The following is a 26,911-nucleotide window of genomic DNA, read 5'->3' as shown; positions in this document are numbered from 1 at the left end:
GTTCGAGATTGTTCGTGACAAGTTTTGGAGAAGGAATCTCGTGAATAAGAGTTCTTCAGGGGTAAGGTTTCTTAAATCCTTTTACTATTCTACAATTTTTATTTTAAAGCATGCTGCTTTGTCTATTAAATGTATAATCTGTATGTTTTTGCTATAAAATTTATGTTCCATAAATTTTGGGTATTTGATCCGATCCTATGCTTCCACTCAAGGACCTGCACTGGATCCTTCAGTATGGCATGTGCCAGAGATTTGAAAGAATCTAGTAGTCAGGATCCCTACTTAACAAAAATGGGTTCAAGCTTGTATTTGATTTAGCTAATTTTATTTTGACAAATGAGGGTATGTAAGTGGGAAAAGGCTATTTGAGAGATGACATGTTCAAATTGCATGTACAAGCACAAATTCCAAAGAATAATAATAATATAAACTCTTTTGCTTATGTTGTTGAGTTGTATATGTATGGCATTATAGATCGGGACATGTCAATTATCGTTCTTTAAATAGACTAGTAAGCTTAGGACTATTGTCGAATTTTAATATTGATAATAGACACAAATGTGAAGTTTGTGTTGAATCAAAGTTTACTAAAAAGTCATTTTCATCTGTGGAAAGAAGTAATGAGTTACTTTATTTAATCCACAGTAATGTATGTGACATGAAAAGTACTCCCACACGAAGTGGTACGAGATATTTTGTCATACACATTGATGATTATAGTAAATATTGATATCTATATTTATTACATAGTAAAGATGAAACCTTTAATGTTTTTAAAACATATAAGGCAGAAGTTGAAGATCAACTTGAGAATAAAGTAAATGTGCTCAGATCAGATAGAAGTGGTGAATATGAATCATCATCACTTTATGAATTCTATGAAGTTAATGGTATAATCCATCAAACTACAACACCATGTACAGCACAACAAAATGGTGTAGCTGAAAGAAAGAACTAGACTTTAAAGGACATGGTTAATTGGATGTTAAATAGTACAAGTTTACCTCACAATTTGTGGGAGGAAGCTTTGCTGACAGCTATACTAAATAGAATTCCACATAAGAAGACTAATAAGTCACCTTATGGAGTGTGGAATGAAAAGTTGCCCTCATATAAAATGCTGAAAGTGTGGGGATGTTTGGCAAAGGTACAAGTTCTTTTACAAAAAAAGACCAAACTTAGGCCTAAGACAATTGATTTGTCTTTGTAAGCTATGCAATGCATAGTGTTGCTTGTAGATTCATGGTGATTAAATAAAAAATATCTTATATCAATAACAATATCATAATGGAATATATTGAAGCTGAATTCTTTGAGGATATTTTTCCTTTAAAGGAGGAAGGACATAAAATTATTGGTACCAAAAGAGTTAATGAGGCTAGCTCTTCGAAAGGACAGGACAATCAGAATACTGAGTCTAAACCTAGAAGAAGCAAAATAACTAAGAAAACTACTTCTTTTGGACCTAATTTCGTAACTTATATGATAGAATTTGGGCCTCGGACTTTTCAAGAAGTTGTATCATCTCCCAATGTACCTTATTAGAAGGAAGCTATCAATAGTGAGCTAAAATCCATTTTACATAACAATACATGGTTGATTTATCTCCTGGAAGTAAACCAATTGGGAGTAAATGGGTTTTTAACAGAAAGCTAAAAGCTGATGACACTATTGATAAGTGCAAAGCCCGGTTGGTAACTAAAGGCTTTTGTAAAAAAGAAGGACTAGATTTCTTTGATGCCTATTCTCTAGTGACGAGGATTACATTTATAAGGATGTTAATTACAATAGCAGCTTTACAAAATTTGGAAATACACCAGATGGATGTAAAAACTGCATTTTTAAATAGTATATATAGAACTAAGTACACTAACAAAACTAATTATATCTTAATTACTAGAAATAATACACTCAATATATAATATTCAAACTCAAACGAAAGTCAGATGGTATAACAAGGCTTAGATATAAGAATAATCAAAGACTTGAAAAAACTTTAAAAACCTTTGGAGACTCAAAATGTAGTAGAGGTACGGTTATGGTAAGCATTATCTTGAAGACAATTATTCGCTCCACACCGGCTGCAAGCAGACTATAGCGATCGTCTCAACAGGATACAACGACTAACTCCAGTAGAATTGCAACCTCGAACTACTCGGATCTGGCAGAACTCTTGGATACTTACTCTCAACTCAACTAAAGAACAAAAGAAAGAAAGAAAGAAAGAAAGGAGAGAACTCTTCGATTTGGAATTGGATGCTACAAATGAAGAACCAAGTTGCTGTCTATAGGCTAGCAACTTGGTAACTTTCCAAATTATAAAACAAAATCAAATAAATACAAAAATTGAAATATTAGTCAAATTTAATTAAGTTGAAGTGTTACTTGACAAAAATAAAACATATCTCGTTCAAATTGAAAGAAACTACAAATTTAACTTTCATACATATTAAATTTGTACATAGAACATCATTTTAATTTGAAGTTTCAATTCAATTAGAAAGCTTCTAAACAATAAATTTAATCTACACAATTAAATTTATTTTATGTTTCAAATCTTCACCAAACCTCACTTTCTTTCACTATATATATATATATATATATCCAACAATGAATTCAAAGTTGAGACTTGAGATTGCAAATGAATAAATAAATATTTTATTTTTTCATATTGTTTTTTCCTCTTTCAAATTGGAAGGCTCCTTTTGCCTAAGAAGCCTTTAAATTTTTGTTTTGATTGGTAGGTGAAGGCTTTTCTTTTTTTTTTTCTTTTTTTCTCTTTTTTTTCCCTCTTTTTAATCGCCTTAAAAACTCACCTCAACCACGTGCGTATGATATGCACTATAATTTAAAATACCCCTATGATATTGCCAAAATATTAGAAATTATTATATTTTATTTCTCCTCACTAATATACAATAACAATAATGGAAATCATACACATAATCATATAATTATACTGACATAGTGTTTTCCAAAAATATTTTAAAAATAAAAAAAAAAATGTAATGAGTGATATTTATTATTATACTAAATATATTCTATGCATGATCAATGTGCTTTTTCATATACTATATACATTTTTATATAACATATACTATGTACTTTACATTATACAACTAAATTATCGCTTTTTTAAAAAAGAAAAAAAATGAAAGAAAAATTGTAATTTGTAAATAGAAATAAATGCCATATTTTCCATTTGTTAGCTCACAATGATAAAAGACACGAATTTGAGCTTTGACTTTTCAATTATGATTTGTTGAATTATATTTATTTAAGTTTGTGTCTTCTTCACAAATCTGTTATACATAAAATAATTTATAAATACGAAAATTTTCCTGTATCGCGAATATGCAAACTTTATATTATTACTCAAATATATGTTCTTACATCCATATCATGTTTATTAAAAAAATAATTTATATTGCAACAAATCCACTGTTATTCAAGCTCACGAAAATTCTAAAAGTAAATTGGTGCGACTTTTCAAAAATAAGAAAATATCAATTTTGACCATAAATTTTTCAAATTGTATCAATTTTAATTCTAATTCGTCAAATTGTACTACAAATTCAGATAAATATTACAATCTTAATATTAAATTTTAAAAATTTTTGCAATTTTAGCCCTCCAATTATCATAAGAAAAAGGTTCTTTTATGTGTTCATTTTAACTCCCCAACTTTTTTACCAATTTAACGTCCCTAGTTTTGCACTTAAGCCTTGATTTTAGCGTTGCTTTGAACTTTTTATGATGTCTTTAGACAAGTAGCTTTTGAAAGTTTTAGTTTCTAAAAAAACGATAATAATTAGGTGCAGGATTAGAACTAATCTAATGTTCCTTTTATTTTAACATAGTAAGAAAATCTATTCAATTTAAAGAAAAAAATTGCCACATGACATATTTTTATTAGGTGTAACTTAGATTGAAAAAAAAAAAAAACTTCATGAATGAGATTTTCCTCTTTTTCTTTTTCTTTGATATTTTTAAGTGAAAATCGGAAACTTTTTAAGTCCTATAATTTTGGAAGTTAAGCAAACTATTTTTAGGTTTGAATCAAACTCAATGTCAAAATAAAATACAAATTCATTCAAAACTTTACCTAATTCAAAATAGATGTTTGACATAAAGATTTCAACTTAAATTATGAGAAAAAAATGACTTGAAAGTTGGAACTTAAAATAAACTTGCATCGCATTAAGTAGTCATGAGTTGAAAGGTCTAAATGAATAGATAGTGATTCAAGTGGGAAAAAAAATGATTTAATGATTTAGAGTTGACTTTGACAATATACATGAAAAAGAAAAAGAAAAAAAACTTTGGGTATGACCAAAAAAATTTCCCCAAGTCTTGATTGGATTTATGTTATTAATTTATTTAGATTGTTTTTGTTAATTCTTGGGTTTAGTTAAATTGAATCCATATGAATTTGTAAATTAAAAATTATATTTTTTTTTCAATGTATATTTAAAAAGTATAATTGATTTAAATCGTGGAAATATTATTTTCTATAATATAAAATGTAATTACGTAAGTTAGTTTTACCATTTGGTTATAAAATGTATTTGGTTGATGACTTTGTAACTTAAACATTTGAATTGAAATATAAAATGTTATTCATTTTATTAAAGTTGACGATTTTTTTTTAATGATGATCTGATTCATTTGAGCTTGTTTTCAAACTATCTTGTTTTATTTTTCTTTTCAATTTTAAGTTTTGAAAATTAATTTGATTCATTGCCTCTGTTTAATTTGTTATATTGAGGTAATTCTAAAATTCATACCGCTAAAATTGAATTGATTTTAGATGTGAAGTTAGGCAAATTGGATGCACCTAACTGTTTGAAGTGCCACTTTGCACATGAAATTTTTTACTTATAAATTGATGCATCCCAACACCCATACACCCCATCCTAATGGTCTGTCATTTTGGTGAACATGACCTTGACATATTAACATGCTTTCCCATACTTTCATGTTTTCCTTTTGAGATATTTTTTCCCTCTATTTTTTTTTCCTTTTCATGTCTATATATCTTATTTTCTAAATTCAAGAGAGATGTAATGCAATCTTAATTTTAACCTAATGAAAATATATTATAACTTGTGACAGTATTTTTAAAATCTCTAGTCAAATATATATATCTTAACCAGTTGAGTTATACTATAGTTAGTTGGATAAGACAATATATTAATGAACGAGAAAGTTTTCCATTACACATATTCATAAACTTGTCTTTTGTATTTGTCGTCATTTGATTAGTTTCTTACGGAATCAAATAACCAAACGAAAAATTTTTTTAAGGAAAAGGAAGCATAAAATATCTTTTCAATCAAAGGAGAAGAACAAAAATAAGAATATTACTTATCTCGTTAGTGAACTTTATAAATTACAATTCATGAAAATACTTTGGCCTCCAAATTAAGTTAATCGATATAAATGATGTTATCAAGCAAAAGATATTATTCAAAGTATTTATCACATTAGAATAATACTGAAGGTTAAAACAATATATGTTTATAATTAAAACACATTAAAAATGGAAGGATTCAAATGTAAAAAGTGATATTAGAAATATATATACAAGAATCCAAGTTGATATTTACCTTTTTCTCCTTTTCCACATTCCAATCCTATGAAAGTTGGCATGAAAAAAAGTAGCCAAAATTGGTCTCAATACATCACCCAAAAAAAGGTGAAAAGATAGATACCTCCTTTAAATATTTGTAAAGTTTCTTCCGTAAACCAAACCTTTCTAACCAATGGTTGGGATTCAATGAAGCAAAGAAAGGAATAATAATTGAAAAACCAAACATTAAAAGAAAAAACACCCACCAAATAAGTTATTTATTAAGTAAAATTAAATACCATTCTAGTCTCTAAACTTCAAACTTATTAAAGGACTCTTTTAACTGTCTAAGTTTATTCTATATTCTTTCGATAACTGTTAAACTTATATCTTATTATTAGTTTAAAATTACTTTTTATTGAAATTTATAAAATAATAATAATAATTTTCTTTAAAAAAAAAAGACACAATTTGAATGTGTATCTTTATAGCAAGAAAGACTCAAAGAAAAAAACTTTTGAAATCATCTTAATTCTCAATGATGTTCTTTGATCTAAAAAGAGGGTTTTTAGATAATATTCTGCATCTAACTTTTGATGAGGAGCCTTGAAAGTAGTCGGTTAGATTTTGTTGGTTACTTAATTGCTTGTCTAGAAAAAGAAAAGTTGAATTCTTGTATATTTAACAAAACTTAACATATGTTTAAAATTTTCTACTTAAGTTTCACCGCTATAACGATAAAATATGAAAGGTTTGAGCATTCAAAAAGTAATATCTTTTTTTTATATAAAAAATCATATTTAACACAAAAATTTGAACATTTAATCTCTTGGTCAAAGATATATACGTTAAAAGTTAATCAGATGGCTATAAAAAAAATTATTGATACATTATTATTTTTTTTATTATCATCTATTATTTCCTTTTATATGTCAACTCAACTACTTTATGTAGATCCTAAATCTTGATTTTGATACTTTTTATTAAGCTATGTCTTAGAGTAGCCTTCAAAGTCATTGTACAACAGTAAATAAATTAAATCTATAATTTATAGTGTCCACTTTCACCACATATTTGTTCTTATTTATTATTACTATTTTTAACCATGTGAAAGAAGGAAAATCGAACTTCTTATTTCAGATTGATAATTTGATATTACATGTGAATATCATAATTACCAAATTAAATATTAATAAACATCTTCATAAATCCATCAAACAACCTAAGTGGGGAGTTACCCAATTTTCGGTAGATTGGTTTTTATTTATGGCAGAAATTCTTGTTTTGATTTTTTTTTTCTTTTTTAGGAAAACAAATTATTGTTTTGTTAAACGTTTAAATGTGAGAATAGGATTATCAAAATGTAACCAAATCTACATTTTTTCTTAATATTAATGATAACATTTAAGAAAAGTTTACTTTTTCATAAAATTTATCTGCATGGCTATGCTATGCCCCCCTTTTTTTTCCTTTTCAATATCTAAATAAATATTTGGCCAAACTTTTTAATATATCAAAGTGGGGTATGATGACATAAAGTTATGAACGACAATTTATCACGAAACTATGATCATTTTGATAAATTTTAGTAAAATTACAAATTAAGTTTTTACTTTCAAGTTTGTGTCTGTTTGGTCCTGACTTATTAGAAAGTTTTAAAACCATATCAACTTATTGAACATAAAATTGAATTCAATGTCTAATCAAACCTTAACTTTCAATTCTTATATTTAGTAGGTATGTCGATTTTAAAATATGTTGAATCGGTGAAGACCTGCTACTCAAAATAATAATAACAATAATAATTAAGGATCTATGATCAAAATTAAAAGTTTAAGAACATATAAGATTTTTTCTTAAAGATTTATTAGAAACAAAAGTGAAAGTTTAGGGAGATATTCAATTCATTAAAAATTAAAAGATATACAAACTTAAAAATCTAATTACTAAACAAAACTTATCTGAAATGTTGAATCTATAAATAGGAAAATTTGATGTAAATAAACTACTCCCATTACATTTTTTTTTTTTTTTTTTTTGCATTAGATGAGTAAATCCCAAAGAACACAAAAATAATTCATAGCATTAAATAGGTGGGGAGAAGAATTCACATAATACCAATCCAAAAGACAAGACATGTTATCATAAATGAAATGAAAGTTAGTTTGAGTTTCACAAAATTAAACCCAAAAAAACTAAACAAACAAAAGGCCTAAACGAACTACAAAGTATCCTACTTTTGGATTTTTTGGAGTACAAAATAAAAATCTCCCCTTTCTTTTAAACCTTTTACACTTTAAAAAGGAAAAAAAGCAAGACAAACCAACAAGAGATGAGATTGGTTTGTTGTTTCTTTCTTCTAGCACTTCCAATCAAAGTAAGTTTTCAGAAGATTTTCGTGATTTGAAAGAAGAAAAATCTTGAAAAAAAAAAAAGAAAAAAAGAAAAGAAAATTTTGTTAAAAGTTTAAACCACATAATTTTCATAACTTCCTTCTATGGTCCTAGAAAGATTGAGTTTTTTTTTAGGGTTTTACAGCTCGTGATGAAACAGAGAGAGAGCAAGAGTGAAAAAGAGAGTTTTTTTTTCTTTTTTTTTTAATTTGTCAGATTATTTAGTGGGGTTGCCTTGTTTCAGAAATCCTCTGCTTCGTTGGCTGTGAGTAGTTGGCAATTAAGCCTTGTCCTCTTGGTGAACTTTCCTAGGCTTTATTTCTTTGTTCTTTCTTTCTCTCTCTTTTTCTCATCCAAACAAAACCCATTTCAAAATTTCTCTTCTATTTTTCCCTTTTTTCCATTCTGAAATTCCACAAATCCTCTCAGCACAACCAAAGAAACATCATAACTTTGTTAAGGAATGAATGGTTCTACAATAACAAATTCTGAAACAGACAACTCTGAATATGTTGAAGTTGATCCCACCGGAAGATATGGAAGAGTATGTTTCAGTAATCTCGTGTTTTGTGAAACATAATCATGAGTTTTGATTTTTTACTAAAAACCCTTTTTTGTGTTTTGTGTTTTGTGTTTCATTGATTTCTTCAGTACAATGAAGTTCTTGGCAAAGGAGCATCGAAGACAGTGTAAGAAGAACAAAGAACATCCTCTGTTTTTTTGTTTTTTTCTTGTTTTCCCCCACATTTCAGCCTTTTCTTTAATGGGGTTTTTGTCAAACAGTTACAGAGCTTTCGATGAATACGATGGCATTGAAGTGGCGTGGAATCAAGTGAAGCTTTGTGATTTTCTTCAAACTCCTGAAGATCTCGAAAGGCTGTATAGAGAAATCCATTTGTTGAAGACCTTAAAACACAGTAACATAATGAAATTTTATTCCTCTTGGGTTGACACTGCAAATAGAAACATTAACTTTGTTACAGAGATGTTTACTTCTGGGACTCTTAGACAGTGAGTTTTGTTTTCCATGGCTTTTTTCTTTGTTTTCTCAAATGGGTTTTATTAAAAATCTTTTCTTTGACCAAATTTGTCTCTGCAGATATAGGCTAAAGCATAAGAGAGTGAATATCAGAGCTGTGAAGCATTGGTGTAGACAGATTTTAAAAGGGCTTCTCTATCTTCACAGCCATGACCCTCCTGTAATCCACAGAGACCTTAAATGTGACAATATCTTTGTAAATGGGAATCAAGGGGAAGTCAAAATTGGTGATCTCGGTCTTGCTGCTATTCTTCGTAAATCCTATGTAGCTCGATGTGTTGGTAAGTCATTGAATCATCTCAGCCAAAGATGGGATTTGAAGCATAAAATTCTCACTTTCTCGCTTTGATTTTTCATCATTTCAGGAACACCAGAGTTTATGGCTCCAGAGATTTATGAAGAGGAGTATAATGAATTGGTTGATATATATTCTTTTGGAATGTGCATTTTAGAGATGGTTACTTTTGAATATCCATACAGTGAATGCACCCACCCTGCTCAAATTTACAAGAAAGTTATCTCTGTAAGACTTCAATGTTCATATTCATTTTCTTCAAGTTTTGTTCTTTATGGTGCTAGTTTCTTACATTTTCCTTTTAGGGGAAGAAACCAGATGCTTTGTATAAGGTAAAGGATCTCAAGGTTCGATGTTTCGTCGAGAAATGCTTGGCTACTGTATCTACTAGGCTGTCTGCTAGGGAGCTTTTGAATGACCCTTTTCTTCAAATTGATGGTTGTGATTCTTTAATGAGGCCAATAGATTACTATTCAGAATATGATGAAGTAAACAATTCCCTTATCAGAGGAGGGCCTTTTTATGGAATTCCTCATGGTTCTTTGGATAATGGGTATGTGAATTATTTTGGTCATGAGGCTGGGAATGGTTTGGATTACTGTCTGATTGATAACGAAGCGAGTGAAATTGATCTTTTCTCCTGTCAAGAGGATGAGCATTTGGCAGATGTTGATATCACTATTAAAGGGAGAAGAAGAGGCGACGACGATATCTTTCTACGACTCCGGATTGCAGATAAAGAAGGTAATAAGAATGAATCTCAAAACCTTAAGTTGATGGGTTGCGGTAAGTTTAATTGTATCATATTGTATTCAAACTACGGATAACATTATATGTTGTCTTGCAGGTCGAATTCGAAACATCTACTTTCCCTTTGATTTAGAAAACGATAGTGCTTTGAGTGTTGCAAATGAGATGGTTTCTGAGCTTGACATTACCGATCAAGATGTGAAGAAGATTGCTGATATGATAGATGGTGAGATTGCTACATTGGTGCCAGAATGGAAGAGGGGAAAGAGATCGGAGGAAACTCCAGATTGCACTGATTCTAATGTTTGTCACAATTGTGCTTTAAACAGTTCTCTTTTGGATTATGTTTCGCCACATAATCCCGCGACGAAGAACCTGCACATTCTTCAGTGTTCTGAAGAGCATGGTTGTGCTTCTATCCATGGACGTTTTGAAGAGATTACATACCAAGTTGAGGGGTCAGAACAGTTCAATGGAGACGAAAACTTGCATAGAACATTGGAGAATTCAAGCGATATCCATTATGCCGATATTTGGGCGCAACGAGATGGACCAGATATAGTTTCTCAAGAATCTTTAGAATCTTGCAATGAATCACATGGAACATCAGAACAGCCGAAACTCGAGAAGGAAGAAAGTAATGTAAATATGGACAATAATGTTCATCAAATGGAATTCCAAACAAGAAACTCTAGCTCATCAAATCCTTTGCTGTCCTTTGTCGATGATCACGAGAACGAAATTCGACAAGAACTAAGATGGCTCAAGGCTAAATATCAAATGCAGTTAAGAGAGCTAAGGGATCAACAGTTAGGAGTCAAGACAAAATCTCTTAGCTTGCACCCAAATCCCAACCTCGCTGAGACCGACAGCGGAGCTTCGGTATCTTTGCTTTCACCAAACTTCAATGAAGCAGCAAAAAATAAGCCTGTACTAACATCTCTCTCCTTTGGCAAGAATATCACTTCACATTCCCCCAATGTAGCTGCTGATAACATTTTGGAAAACCAAACCTTTCAAGACAACAAAGTCGTTGTCGACAAGCCGAGTAGTCCTGAGCTGATGGTTACTGCCAAGAGTTTCTATACAGGAACATTGTTTCCTCATTCTCTTCAAAGAGCAACCTCACTTCCTGTTGATGCCATAGACTTTTAGAATCATCTAGTGAAACTCACCAATACTTCACATGTTCTAATTCCATTAGCCCCAACAACAAAATGGTATAACTAGATATAGTTCAAGTCCCAACAAGGGAAAAATACATTCCAAAAGCTCTTTCTTATCCCCAAGGCTTTCATAAAAGAGAGCCCATTTGTTTGAATTTGTAGATCCCCTTTGAGATTATGAGCTGTTTGGCCTTATTTGCTTGTCAATTGGCAAGCTCAGATGCCATTTTGAGCCAAAGTGGAATGGTCCCTTGTGACTCCTTGAAGGCTTATATTGAATATGCCATGAGCCTGATTGCGGCTGGAAGCTCCAAGTTGGCCAACTTGGTTGGATATTAAAGCCACTCCATAACTTTTAATGTGAGGCTGTTGTGGCTCTGTACCAAACTTTGAAAACAAATATGAAAATACACCTCTTTTTTGCCATTCTAATGTAGACTCTTAGGACTCTTTTTGAGGCATTGAGTTAGTTATTATAATCGATAAATTATCATACTCTATGAGTTATAATATGTGTTTGGTGTACAAAATATTTTAGCTTGGTCATAATAGTTTGTATTTGGGATGTAGATTATTTTCGTCTGAGTTACCAATTGAGGAGAGAGGATGACAAAGTAGTAAACACGATGCTAAATGTGAGTTAGAATAATTGAAAACTTTCATTATTATAATAGGTGACCTAAACATTAAGTGAACAATAATAGTCCACCACAAGGTAAGTTGCACAAATGGCACCTTATTGAATTTGAGGTTAAGAATTAACAAATTTAAATGATAAAATAAGTTGGTATCTCAACATGAATAAGAATTGGCCTCTTTTTGAACAATGATTAAGATATTCTAATACATTTTAGTTGATTTGGATATAATAGACTTTTTTGTATCACTAAGGGTACAATAATGCCTACTTTAGTCTTTTTTTAAGGAGATGTCTTGTACTTATTTAGTAATAATTTAAGCTAAATATATGTTTTAGTGCTTAATAATGCTTATGTGTCATTTTCAGTATAAACCTTATGGTTCATAAAAAGTTTCGTGTAGTATAAACCTTTATGGTTTCTATTCGTGAATGTTAAATCTAGTTGTCAATCAACTTATCTGATACAATTGGAATGCTCAAATAGAGAAAGGTACATCAACAAGGACATACAAATATAGTTAATAAATACTTAAAAGAATTTATAGTTACTATCTACTAAAAAGACTTTTTTTTTGCTTAGTGGCTTAATTGTTAGAAACTTCAAAGTTTAGTGTGCTTGACTTAGAACAATTTTATGTAGAGTGATCTCCTAATTTTTTTTTTCTAAGAAGCATTAAATGAATACAAAGCATGTATAAATGATCTATATCAGTTTGTGAGGATAGTAATAACTTTTACAAGTCGTTTGAAATGAAATGAGTTAGGTGATATGGTCAGGTTGTAAAGGAATGTTGGGGGCATGAAGGTTAAGAGTTACTTGTTAGTGGGTTGGTGGAAATTAGAGGAAGAATTGTACATCTTTGTGAAGAATAAAGTTACTGTTGGGGTCGATATATAGAAATTTTAAAGGAATAATAAGCCATACGTGAAAAGAAAAACTAAAGTTCTTGTAAATTTCATCAAAATTTTAGAAGAGGACTTACGAACTTTCCTAGGCTTAACTCATTGAATGTCGTGTCAAATAAATTTATCATCAACCAATTATTAGAAAAAAAGAATAAAATAAAATTGTGAATACAAAAATAAAAGAACTCCACACGGAAAAAAATTACAGGCTAGAAAGAAATTTCACTATGTGAAAAATTATCAGAATCACACATAGATCTTTCTCTAACTCCAATTACAAAAGTACTCTCTCAAAACATTATACCACTACTAGTATTCCAAATACTTCAAATTGGTATGATTAAAAATTAAAGGTATAGACTCTTTTTACAGTGGTTGGAGCCTATCACTTTATTAAATCTTCAAGATGTTGGATGATTACAATTCAATATTTTATCAAAATCCAACACCAATTTTACGGAACATCCTATGGGAGTATATAAAAAAAATATTAAAATACAAGAGACAAAATAGAAACTTATGTCTTGAGATAAGATTAGAGAACTAAAACAATTACTTTGAACATTTTGATGGTATTTCTAAATGTATGTGAGACTAAATTCGTCCATAGCCATGAGTGGGTGCTGCAATAAAGTGGAAAGAGATTCCATAGATGTCTTTGTTAAAAGTGAGTGCAAAAGGCAGCCCTCCCACGTTGAATTAAATAGGAGAAAGGGAAAGAAGAGTTGGAGGGAATCCGTACCACCAGCAAAGCATGTTCCTTTGGAACCAAACAATTCTATGACCATTTTGTTCAACTTTGTCATTCTCCAACCACATTCATTTCAATATAACTCGGAGAAAAAAGTAGCTAGGCCAGAATATGGCCTAGATTCACCTCAACTTTAATCTAAAATTAACTTCAATGTTTCTTTTTTACTTTGTCTCTCACTTTTGATCATATTTGATTCCTTTATTTGACTTTAGAACACGTTTTAAATTACGTGTGCTGTGAGATAAAGTTTATGGGTATAGAACTTATTTTGATAAAATATCACCGAACTAATATGTTTGGGCAAATTTCAAATTGTGTTTGTTGGAGCGACTAAAGTGAAGGATAACATCACTATTGTTACTGTTATGAAATCGAAAATAAAGAAAGCGAAAAAAATGTAAAGTGTAAAGATCTATGCAAAGGTTTACATGGTTAATTACTAGTGTGTTTACCTACATCCACGAACAGAGAGAAAAATGTTAGTTTATTATTAAAGAGAAATATCGGATAATAAAGATTGGAGTGGCACATATAGAGAGGGTTAGAGAGTTTATATTAGTGCATCCCTTTAGAACTTAGGACGTGAATAACTTAAACGCATATGAAACTTAGGTTTCAGGGCATTGTCCCTCATTTCTCGCTAGAGTGCATCGTCCTTGAATCCGAATTTACTGACTAGATAATAGATTCAAGACATTCCAACATATAGATATGGGCATTTTGGGTGAAATTAGAAGAAAACCATGAGAGCTATGTCCAAAGTTTTATTGTATGAGAAACTACGAGAATTGTTATATGAATGATATCACAGAAAACCAAACAATAGTAAATTAATCTTGTATACATGAGAAAATTTGAGCCTAACAAATACATGAGAAAATTTGAGCCTAACAAATTCACGTCATCTTCAATTTTACTTATTCTAGTACTTGATTTTTAAGAGTAATTGTCTCTTAAATATAACAAATTATCTTTATTATGGAAGCAACATTTCATTCAGATCTGAATACTTTAGCATTTTTCTTTTCTTTTTAAACTGTGAGGAAGGAATTGGAAAGAATTGCACAACCAACATATTTTAAAGACCAAGATGAAAATGAAGGAACCCTAGTGAGGGGATCCTTGAGCGGAAGCGGATCTACTCAAATCCCTTTTTTTTTTTACAGAATTGATTATTTTAACAACGAATTATGCATTTGAATTGAAACAATACAACATGCTTAAACAGAAAATGCAGAAAATAAATTGGGTTTAGAAAACCCTTACCTTTGAAGACTTTCTTCACGAATTATTCTCCTCTTTGTAAACCACAAACGAAATCCAAATGGGCCAAATGGACTGGACACTACCACTTGGGAACCTCAATATTTTCTAGTGAGAATCCAGGAAGTGTGATGCTCCGGTGATTTTGGTGAGGAAAGAGAAAATTGAGAGGAAGAGAAAGCAATTTTTTTTTTTCACAAAACTCTTCTGTATTAAAAATCTAATCTCCATCTTTTTGGAGGATGAACAAGACGAAGTACTCTGCAAACCCCTACGTAAAAATGGAGAGAAATATAGGGGATCCCTTAATTTATTTAAATTAATTTACTTAATTTAATTTAATTTATATTAATACGTAACTAACTTATCATATAAAATATATTAAACTATATGTTATATCAAATATAACATATAATATATAGTTTTAATATTGTATCATATATAATATAACCTATAGTTTCTTTGCTCTCACTAATAACATTTAATATAAATTAGATTTACATTAATTAAACTATATGAATCCAATTCATATAATCAATATTTGAATCATATTCAAAAATTTATTTCCTCTCACAATTACTTAATATTATAATGTATCAAATATTTATAGTAATTTTATCATATATAATTAAAATTAATTAATCTTATCATATATAATTAATTGTCTCAATTAATTTGAACAATTCAAATTAATCCAAACACCAATTCTCATTAAATCCTGTTGAGCTACCGAGGAGACTTTATGGACCTATAGTTTGAAATTTCAATGGTATGCGAATAAAAAATTAAAATCTTTAATTAAATTATTTACCATCCGTTAATTGTCAGACACTCCACTAAAGACTGATAGCTGCACTCTTCGCACTACAGATATATTTTTGTGTTCATTGGATATAACCAATTAACAGTACGATGACCCTTCACAAATTGCTCGTAAGTATAGCTAGGCCAAAATTATCGTTTTGCCTCTGTGGTTACATCTAACTCCTTAAGTACCACTGATCTCTTTAATGAACAATAGATCATAGTCCAACCATGATCAAACCCTTCTCGGGTTAGGAGAGCGTGTGGCACCACATTGTTCAAGCCCCAAAATTGTTGGGTTTTATATCCTAAAACTCGTGGTTTGTAAACAATAAAATTTATTCTGAAAATTCAATAAGCTGTTATTGAATATATGTAGTACTTATTAGAAATCCAATAAACCTAAAAGTCCTTTGACTATTACATGAGTACTTGAACTTTATGTGGAGACATAAAAGTGGATCAGGTTCGAGTAAATAATCAAAATGATTTATAGTTTATGAACAAAGTTGGGTGCCTTATTTTGGTAACACAATTGGATGCGACCTACTATGTAGTTATTGCAATGAGTTGTAAAGTGCTACAAATGAAGTAATCTTAATTCGTACATGTTATGACATGAGAAGTGAGGGCGTCTTGTGCAAATGGATTTTGTACAAGACCGAACCACGAAATAAGTCACTCTTATTTTATAATGTTGTTTACTGTTTAAGACCGACTATTTCAAAGCGATGACCTAGGTAACTTGACCTTAATCCTGAGCTAACTATGAACTCCTGTTTATTCGGGATTATCCTTAGATTTGCATAGGTGAGGGTCGGCTTAACAGCATCGGCTCAATAAACTCTCATTTCAGGGGTAAGACCGGGTAGATAGCTAGGGACATAGGGTGCAAGAAGGAATTCACTCCTACTCGCTTTCAGGGATAGTAGAGAGGTTGTTCCCTTGCTGATTCTGGGTCTTGGACAAGGGACCCCACCCTCTCATTGGCCCGAGAAGGTCTAGATTTGTTGATTGGATTACAAATCAATTGTTCATTAGAGGACCAGTGGGACTTAAGGAACAAGAGGTAACCTCGGGGGTAAAATAGACATTTCAGGTATGACTTGAAACCCACTTGTTTCTGCAAGAGCATGCTTTAGTTTCTGCCAAAATTAATGAATTAGAGTGTTTATTAATCCTTGTTACTTCCATTGTTTGCTGATACATTCCAACAATTTGTATCAGAGCATCATTTAAGCATTCAATTCGGTTTAATTTTGGTGTGGTTGGTGTTTTTTATGAGTTATATGAAGTTGGTGCACTGATATGATTTTTTGAGTTTTGGCATTTAATCTCTCTTTAATTTCTTGATTAAATTTGTAATTGGCTCTTGTTTGATGAGCTTATATGTGTTCTCAAGAGTCTGTAATTTATTTGGAGTCATTAGAGTTGAAATTAAGTTGTAATTGAAGAAACAAGTGAAGAAGACCGAGTTGTAGATTCTAGTTTTTCAGCCTCTACTCAAATATCGTCATTGAGGTTTAAATGCCAGACGATCGTCTAGCTACGGGCACTAAATGATGTGAATAAAAGCTAGAAGATCGTGTAGCTACGGGCGTCGAGCGTTGAAATGTTGTGCGCTAGACGATCGTGTACCTGCGGGAGCTAAATAATTTGTAGAGGCGTTATGCGATAGCGCTACACAATCGTGTAGCTTTGCGTGGGAGCTAAACGATGCGTTGAAGTGCTATACGATGGCACTACACGATCATGTAGCTTTGCGTGGCAGCTAAACGATGTGAAGAGGTGCTATGTGATAGCACTACACAATCGTGTAGCTTTGTACGTGCGCTAAACGATCAAGAAGATGCGCTAAGCGATTGTGTAGTTTTGACCAGTGCTAAACGATGGCACTATACGATAGATGGAAGACACTACACGATCGTGTAACTTGGTCAAGCACTATGCGATGATGTTACACAATCATGCAAATACTAGACAATCGTGCTAAACGATAGTCTTCAGTGCTACACGATGAGCCTCAGTGAGATTTTTAGCATGGACCAAGAGCAACTGGTTCGATCGGTTTTCTTGAGGTCCTATCCGGTTCAGCCTCAAAAGGTTTTTAGTTGGTCCGGTTCAGGCTGTTCTAATTTGGTTCAAGCTGTTTGGGTTCGATTTGAAGCGGTTCGAGCGGTCCGGAAGCGATTTTGAAGTTGTTTTGTAATAATTAGGCTTTTGTTTGCTTGTTTATGCCAAAACTAAAACCAGATCAGTTTGTGTTTAATTATTTATACATTTTATGTATGTTATAATTAAATAAATCTTGTATATGCATACAATATGCCATGTAGATTTAAAATCCCACTGTAGAAAGCATGTTACATCCATGGAAAGTATGTTATAATACGTTATAATATATAGTATGCATGTTAAGGTTTCTTTTATTTAATATAAGTGTTATATTAAATATCGAATGCCTTTGATGTATGTTGTGGATGTTTAGCATGTCTAAAATTTTGTAAGTTGTTATAAAATTGGGTTAGATGTTTAAAATCCATAACAAAGAATAGTTGCATGCTCACATAGGTTAACCACTCATTTTAATAGTTAAAATAGGTCGTTAAAACTTGTAAAACTCGGGTTACAAACTCAACCAGTATATAATCCTATCGAAGGCTGGGGGTACTTAAGTTGAAGGTCTATGGAACACCTCCTACCTAGGGATTATGGTCGAATTATTGAGCGTTGTTAACCGGTTTTATGAGCATACGTGAGCGATGTGAGGTAATAAAACGGTTTATCATCTAGACATAGTATATTTAAATCCATTTATAAGTATTATACTTGGATAAACCACTTAGACTTAGGGTTGTTTTTATTAGCCGAAAAGAACCTAAGTATAAATTTACCCAATTAATAGAACACTTCAATGAGAGTTTAATAACTTCTATATGATAAAGTTATTAGAACACTTCAGTGGGAGATTAATAACATATACGATATGTTATTTTTAGCTCTCACGTCCTTAAGAGTTCACAATCTAAATTTAAGCGGTACTTCGTGTCACCCTAAGAGTGACCTCCATACGGAAAGTTTTTTTTTTTTAACATAAATCTAGATTTTGATGAATAAGGGGAAGTTGTTCAAGTAGAAGTCAATATACGATATATAGATTTCAACTGTCACGTCTCCATATAGTTTACACCGTGAGATTCATATGACGTTTCGTGTCACCCTGGGAGTGACCTCCAAAAGTGTATGTATGAGTCAATAACAAGGTAAATGGGGAAAATTATTTATAGTAAGTGGGTGAAGAAAATGTGTCAACATATCTTGCGGTCTCTTCCGTTAGTTTGGATCGTGAGATTCCTATGTTGCGCTTGCTGGTGTGCTTTAAGCAGCCCTTTGCTAGTCGTTTAACGTTGGTTATCCCCACGGAGGGTTGTAACATAGGATTCGAAACAACTCAAAATCCAGAGATGGATAGGATTTCTTAGGTCAATTTCCAACTTTGACTCTCCACTTCGGTAGCATAGTTGGCCGACCTCTGAAGTTTGAAAACGGAGGGTTACACTTGCAGAATTACTAAAGAGTTAGTAATTTCTGACCAAAAGCGGTAGCTAAATGACTATTGGAATATGAGTTATTCTGGAAATGGTATTTAGTTAAGAATGTCTTGCTGTAATATCATTGGAAAAATAATCTTGGGTATATTATTACTTTGCTAGAACTTGATTGGATTTAAAAGAAATTCACTTATAGAATTTGTTTATAATTTCATAATGACGAGTTCACTAGTACAATTGTTGGCGTCTGATAAACTGATCGGGAATAATTATGCAACCTGAAAATCAAATTTAAATACTATACTTGTGATAGATGATTTACGGTTTGTCTTAACAGAAGATTGTCCTTCCATTCCGAGCTTTAACATAAACTGAACTGTTCGGGATGCGTATGATAGATGGATGAGGGCAAATGATAAAGCCCGTGCTTATATCCTTGCCAGCATATCTGATGTTTTGGCAAAGAAACATGAGGATTTAAGTACTTCCAAAGAGATTATAGAATCTCTACGAGGGATGTTCAGGCAACCGTCTTTTTTCCTAAGGCAGATGCTATCAAGTACGTTTACAACTGTCGCATGAAAGAGGGGTCTCTATTCGTGAACATGTCTTAGACATGATGGTCCACTTTAATGTGGCAGAAGTGAACGACGTTGTTGTTGACGAGAGAAGTGATGTTGGTTTTATTCTATAATCTCTTCCTAAGTGTTTTCTGCAGTTTTGCACTAACGCACTCATGAATAAAATTGAATACAATTCGACTACTCTATTGAATGAGCTACAAGCTTACCAGACTATGTTGAGAACTAAAGGTCTGGAATCAAAAGTAAACGTTACTACTGTTGAAAAGAGAGGAACGTCCTCCAAGCCTAATGTTGCTTCTTCTTCACAGAGTAAGAGTATTCTTATTAAGAAGAACAAAGGGAAAGGGAAGAAGAAACCCGCTGGAAAGAAAGGCAAGAAAAACACTACAGATAAAGGAAAGTGTTTCCACTGCAACGAAGAAGGGCACTGGAAGAGAAATTGCCCTCAGTATCTTGCTAAGAATAGAACAGAGAAAGCTAAATAGGCAGACTAGTTACTAAGGGCAATTTCTCTTCCAGTGCCCTTCTTCGTTGAGGGTACCTCAATGTAGTGGGAGGAAAGTATGACTTCCTGGTCATTATTGAGAATAAAATGCATTCCTCATATAGTTTAATAAAAGGTCTATTGTACACTAACATGTTTACAATGATTCTCTCGGCTAAAGTGTTTGAGAATCACCTAGTAAGATTAGGAATACCAAGTAAATAACCTAGGGCAAGTGAGAGAAATATCGGGTATGGGATATTAAATGTTAAACCATGGGTATGAGATGCTCTAGTTTATTGTATTTCTCTATAAAACTCAGAAACTCAGTCTTATATATTGGATATATAAGTTACCACTGGAGTTTTAGTCCAAGTGGAAGTTTGTTGGATTTTATGTTCTAAAACTCGTGGTTTGTAAATAATAATACTTATTCTAAAAATTCAATAAGTTGTTATTGAATATATGTATTGCTTATTAGAAATCCAATAAACCTAAAAGTTCCTTGACTTTTACATGAGTACTTGAATTTTATGTAGAGACATAAAAGTGGATCAGGTTCGAGTAAATAGTCAAAATGATCTATAGTATATGAATAAGGTGGGTGCCTTATTCTGATAACACTATTGGATGTGCATACTCTGTAGTTGTTACAAAGAGTTGTAAAGTGCTACAAACGAAGTGATTTTAATTCGTACATATTATGACATGAAGAGCGGGGGCGTCCTATGCAAATGGGTTCTGTACAAAATCGGACCATGAAATAAGTCATTCTTACTTTATAATGTTGTTTACTATTTAAGACTGACTATTTCAAAGCGATATCCTAAGTAACTTGACCTTAATCCTGAGCTAATTATGAATTCCTGTTTATTCGAGATTATCCTTAGATTTTCATAGGTGAGGGTTGGCTCAATAGCGCCGGCTCAATAAACTCCCATTTCAAGGGTAAGGTCAGGTAGATAGCTGGGGACATAGGGTGCAAGACGAAATTCACTCCTACCCGCTTTCAGGGAGGTTGTTCCCTTAAGTGTTGACTCTGGGTCTTGAACAAGGGGCTCCACTCTCTCATTGGCCCGAGAGAGACTTGGTTTATTGATTGGATCACAAATCAATTGTTCATTAGAAGATCAGTGGGACTTAAGGAACAAGAGGTAATCTCAGGGGTATAACAGACATTTGACCCACCCGTTATTACGAACAACTTATGAAGGGTTAACTTACTAATCATGGTTATATCGAGTGGACATAATATATCTACAATGAGGGGAGTTCAACTATGGGCTTTAGTGGAGTGACCCACTAGTTAACGAATGGGGGTTAATTCGTTCTAATGAGTTTAGCCAATTGATCTCGGATCGTTAGAGTCCATGATCTGTAGGTCCGTGAGGTCTCCCTACTAGCTCATAAATGAACTAGCTTTAGAGTAGTGTGATAAATTAATTTGAAACGTTCAAATTAGAATTAAAGAAATTAGTAATTATATGAGATATAATTATACATTTAATTTTAGAATCAAACGAAATTGGAGAATTAATATTTAAATATGATTTAAATATATGAAGGTGGATTTGTGTAAAATTAATTTAATATTTGATATTAAATTAATTAGAATTATTTAAATTGTTTAAAGAATTATTTATTAATTTTATTAAGAAAATTAATTTATGAAATTAATTTTGTAAAACTAATATAATTTTCAATTTTAGAAAACAAATTTTTTTTTGAAATCAATTGAAAAATTGAGAAAGATTAAATCAACACAAAATGGAATTGTGAATATTTCCAATAACACCTTCAAAATAGCTCACACAAAACCCGTTTCTTTGGCTTTAATAACTCCAAGTATGAGTTGCATCTCATGCAGCCATCTTTTTTGCATGATAGTCTGCAATATATTGAGAAGATTGGAGTGGAATTGAGGCATGCAATCGATAGAATTTTTGCTGAAAAATTCGTGGTGAAGAAGGTGTTCTTCAAGTGGGTTGTTGTTGTGAATTCTTCTCCAAGTTCCCTTTATTCAAGCTTATTTTGAGTCCCACAACTCAATCTAGAGTTCCAAAAGAATAGGGAGGAAGATCTTGAGGTGGTCTACAACAAGATTAGAAGAAATCTGCAACTGGAATCAAGCTTTGAAAAGTTCTACAAAGGTATGACTTGAAACCCACTTGTTTCTGCAAGAGCATGCTTTAGTTTCTGTCAAAATTAATGAATTAGAGTGCTTATTGATCCTTGTTACTTCCGCTGCTTGTTGATACATTCCAACAGGAATCAGCCCTTAAGAGAACAATTTATCTACTTGCCCCGACATTGAGGAATGAGTGAATTTCTTCTTATGTAGCCGTGTTCCCTGCTCCCCAATCAGACGAATCCCCAAAATGATAGACTTGTTGAGTCGGCGATCTGGACACTCTCACCCATACAAATCAAAGGACTGTCCTCATAGGCAGGAGTTAACAAATCACTTAGGATTCAGGTCATGTTACCTATGGTCATCCTGGTGAAATGTAAGTCTCTATTATGAACGGTGTTATATAATGAGACTTAACATTTCGTGGTCCAGTCTTATACAAACTCTTTTGTATAGAATATCCCCGCTCATATAGCTCCACATGAATGATCAAGATTAGATCATTTGTAGCACTTTACAACAATTATAACACCTACAAAGCGGGCCATACTTGTAGTGTCACCAAGATAAGGTATCCAGCCTTATCCATATACTACAAATAATTCAGATTATCACTTAAACATGATCTACTTGTATGTCTCTACATACATGTTTAAACTACAAGATAACCCTGGATGTTAGTTTATTGGTTTGTGGTTAATGCAACTAATTTTGAAATAAAACATCACATATTTTATTACATAATTAAAATGTTTGTACATTACAATTACAAACTATAGAACTCTATGAGATTTAGGGTATCAACCCCAACAATCTCCCACTTTCCCTAAAGCTAGTAAGGTGTACAGTGTAAAAGTCAAACTATAATACAAAATACACAAAGCAATAAACTAAGGCACAAACCGCCCAGTACAAAAGCTCCCACTTGCCCTAGTCTAAACGTGGCATGTCCCATAGACCCATACTTTGTAGGTGACCCTCAAACACCTTAGTCATGAGGGCCTTTGTAAATGGATCAGCAACACTGTGCTCCAAAGCTATCTATGTGACGATCACGTCTCTTCGATGCACAATCTCTGGGATGAGATGATACTTCCACTCAATGTGTTTATTGTGCTTGTGACTCCCAAGCTCTCGGAAATTAGCCACAACACCACTGTTATCATAATAAAGTGTCATGGGCTTTGACATGTCTAGAATGACTTCCAGATCCGTCAAGAATTTCCTGAGCCAAGCAATTTCCTTAGCAGCTTCATGAGCCGCTACATACTCGACCTCTATAGTGGAGTCAGCAATGCACTCTTGCTTGATGCTCCTCCAAACTACTACTCCTTCTTTAAGAGTGAACATTGATCATGATGAGGATTTCCTAGAATCCTTATTAGTCTAAAAATTAGAGTTTGTGTATCCAGTAAGGATCAAATCCTTAGAACCATACATGAGCATGTAGTCTCTCGTTCTCTGTAGATACTTGAGAATGTTTTTAACGGCCGTCCAGTGATCATATCCTGGATTAGAATGATATCTACTTACTATCCCACCACATAGCAGATGTCAGGTCTAGTACATAATATCACATACATCAAGTTGCCAACAGCCGATGCATAGGGGATCTGTCTCATTTTCTCACTCTCTTGAGGTGTCTTAGGACACTGTTTCGTAGACAATATAACTCCATGCCTAAAAGGCAATAAGTCTCTTTTGGAGTTCTGCATCGAATACTTGACAAGCACTTTGTCAATGTACGACGCTTGAGACAGAGCTATCATTTTTTTCTTTCGATCTTTAAAGATCCAAATTCCTAGAACAAACTGAGCCTCTCCAAAATCTTTCATTTGGAATTGGGTCACTAGTTAGTTTTTAACTTCAGTCAGTAGACCTACACCATTCTCAATGAGTAGGATATCATCTACTATAACACTTAGAAAGCTATTGAACTGTTGATGATCCTCTTATATACACAAGGTTCATCAACATTTTGATCAAAGCCATAAGATTTGACCGCAATATCAAACCTTACATTCCAAGATCGAGAAGTTTGTTTCAGTCCATAAATGGACCGATTAAGTCAACATACTTTTTGCTCTTGACCTTGGGTTATGAATCCCTTGGCTTCTCCATGTAAATGGTCTCATCAAGATTGTCATTCAGAAAGGCAGTCTTGACGTCCATTTGTCAAATCTCATAGTTCTAATATGAGGTAATGGACAAAAGGATTTTGATAGGCTTCAACATGGCAACATGTGAGAAAGTCTCCTCATAGTCAACTCTCTCAATCTGGTTATAACCCTTTGCCACTAGTCTAGCCTTGAAAATTTGCACCTTCCCATCAACACCCCATTTTCTATTGTAGATCTATTTGCAATCTATAGGTTTCCCATCAGGTTAATCTACAAGATCCCATACTCAATTGAAGTACATTGACTCCATTTCGAGATCCATAGCTTTGATCCATTCATCTTTGTCAACATCCTCCATTGCTTTCTTGTAAGACAATGGATTCTCAATATCTCCATCGGCTACCATAGCTAGGATTTCCGTTAAACCCATGTAACGGACAAATGGGTTCGCAACCCTTCAACCGCGTCGAGGTTCCCTCAACACTTGAGATGGATTTGACCTACTAGATGATCCAACTTCAACAACTCTTATTGAGGTGTTGTGTTTTCTTCAACAACTCTTGTTGAATGTTCAGAAGTTTCTTTGGAAAGTTTATTCAACACAATTTTATTGCAGGGCTTGTGCTCCCTTATGTGGTATTCTTCAAGAAAAGTAGTGTTTATCGATACAAACACTTTGTTTTATTTTAGGTCAAAGAAGTAACTACCTCTCATTCTTTTGGAGTAGCCTACAAATAGGCACAATTTTGAATGAGATTCCAATTTCTTAGGATTAGCCTCAAGCACATGTATTGGACAACCCCAGATCTTGAAATGACGTAAACTAGCAACCATTCCATATCTTCAAATGTTTCTAGTAACACTCTTGGATGGAATGCAATTCAAAATATATACTACAGTCCTTACTGCATAACCGTAAAATGAGTCAGGTAAGGAAGCGTAACTCATCATAGACTGAACTATGTTCAACAGGGTTTGATTTCTTCTTTTTAATACACCATTCTACTGAGGTGTACCAGGTATTGAGAGTTGGGATACAATTCCATGTTCTATCAAATAGTTTTTTAATGTCAGATCCATAAACTCTCCACCTCGATCAGATCGAATATCTTTATTGTTTTACTTAATGAATTTTCAACTTCAGCCTTAAATTCTTTGAACTTTTCAAAAGATTCAGACTTATGTTGCATTAAATAAACATACCCATATCTTGAATAATCATCAGTAAAAGTGATGAAATATTCAAAACCTCCCCTAGCTTTTACATTCATCAGACCATAGAGGTTTGAATGTACTAGCTCTAAAGGTTCTTTGGCCTTATGATCTTTTCTAGTAAAAGGTCTTTTAGTCACCTTTCCTTCAAGGCATGACTCACACACAAGTAAAGAAGTTTCTTCTAACTCGCTTAGAAGTCCATTCTTCACCAATCTCTCAATCCTTTTGAGATTGTTGTGTCCTAGTCTTAGGTGCCAAAGTTGGGTATTTCCATTGGGAGAAATTTTAAGTCTTTTATGTTGAGTTACCATAGTTTTAAACATTTTAGTATTATGGAGTGCCTTAGTTGCTAAGGTTTTAACACATAAAGGTGGTTTTCCATTTTCACTGAACAAATATCAACTCCATTTTTGGAAATAAATACTTTATTTACATTAAAGTTGATATAATAAAACCGTTCAAGTAAACACTTTATAGAAATTAAGTTGCATTTTAAACCAGGAACAACATAGACATTTTCTAGTAAAATGAATTTATTCTGTAAAGTCAAATGGAGACCTCTTACTGCCATAGTCGAGACGACGTGCCCAGTTCTAACCCACATCGTCATCTCACCAGCATCAAGTTGCCACTAGAAACTAATTCCCTAAAATGAAGAACAAACAAGGTTAGTGGCGCCAAAATCTGTAAGTCAAATGTAGACTTATTTCTTGGTCCGATCTTATGCAAACTCATTGCATAGGATGTCTCCACTTCTCATGTCAATACATGAACAAATCAGGATCACTTCGTTTGTATGTATAGGGTAAGGGTTAATATGTTCGTCTGGGTTTGATTTCGTATTTTTTGGATGTATTGAACTTCACGAGACAAATATCTTGTGAAGTTGTTGCGAATATTTATCTCGTAAAGTATTCGCAATAGTAGAAAATTTTTAAAATAGCTCAAAAGCTCTCTGTCATTTGTCTCGTAATGTTCTAAGTTTGTCTCATGAAGTAACTTCACGAGACAAAAGACAAAGATCAACTCAACTTCACGAGAGATGAATGTCTGACTTCTACCTCTTTTGAAGTTGAGTTCATTTCTGTCTTTTGTCTCGTGAAGTAACTTTACGAGACAAACTTCAGAAATGAACTCAACTTCATGAGAGACAAAAGACTGACTTCTTCCTCTCGTGAAGTGGAGTTCATTTTTGTCTTTTTTTTCGTGAAGTAACTTCATGAGACAAACTTCGTAAATCAACT

At 32.6% G+C, this 26,911-nt stretch overlaps 1 protein-coding gene across 1 annotated transcript; it reads left to right on the top strand.

The window, feature by feature from the left end:
- The first annotated feature begins 8,052 nt into the window (after positions 1-8,052).
- LOC120067684 (probable serine/threonine-protein kinase WNK9) lies at positions 8,053-11,676 on the top strand. Its single transcript, XM_039019218.1, has 7 exons — positions 8,053-8,509; positions 8,617-8,654; positions 8,749-8,976; positions 9,065-9,285; positions 9,370-9,527; positions 9,605-10,043; positions 10,147-11,676. The coding sequence occupies exons 1-7, from the start codon at positions 8,429-8,431 to the stop codon at positions 11,202-11,204; spliced, it is 2,223 nt and encodes a 740-aa protein (XP_038875146.1). The 5' UTR covers positions 8,053-8,428; the 3' UTR covers positions 11,205-11,676.
- Positions 11,677-26,911: the final 15,235 nt, after the last annotated feature.

The sequence above is a fragment of the Benincasa hispida genome, chromosome 12 (assembly GCF_009727055.1).
Source record: "Benincasa hispida cultivar B227 chromosome 12, ASM972705v1, whole genome shotgun sequence".
NCBI lineage: Eukaryota > Viridiplantae > Streptophyta > Magnoliopsida > Cucurbitales > Cucurbitaceae > Benincasa > Benincasa hispida.
Note: the sequence above shows the minus strand (reverse complement) of the source record. Positions and strands in the feature narration are given on the sequence as shown.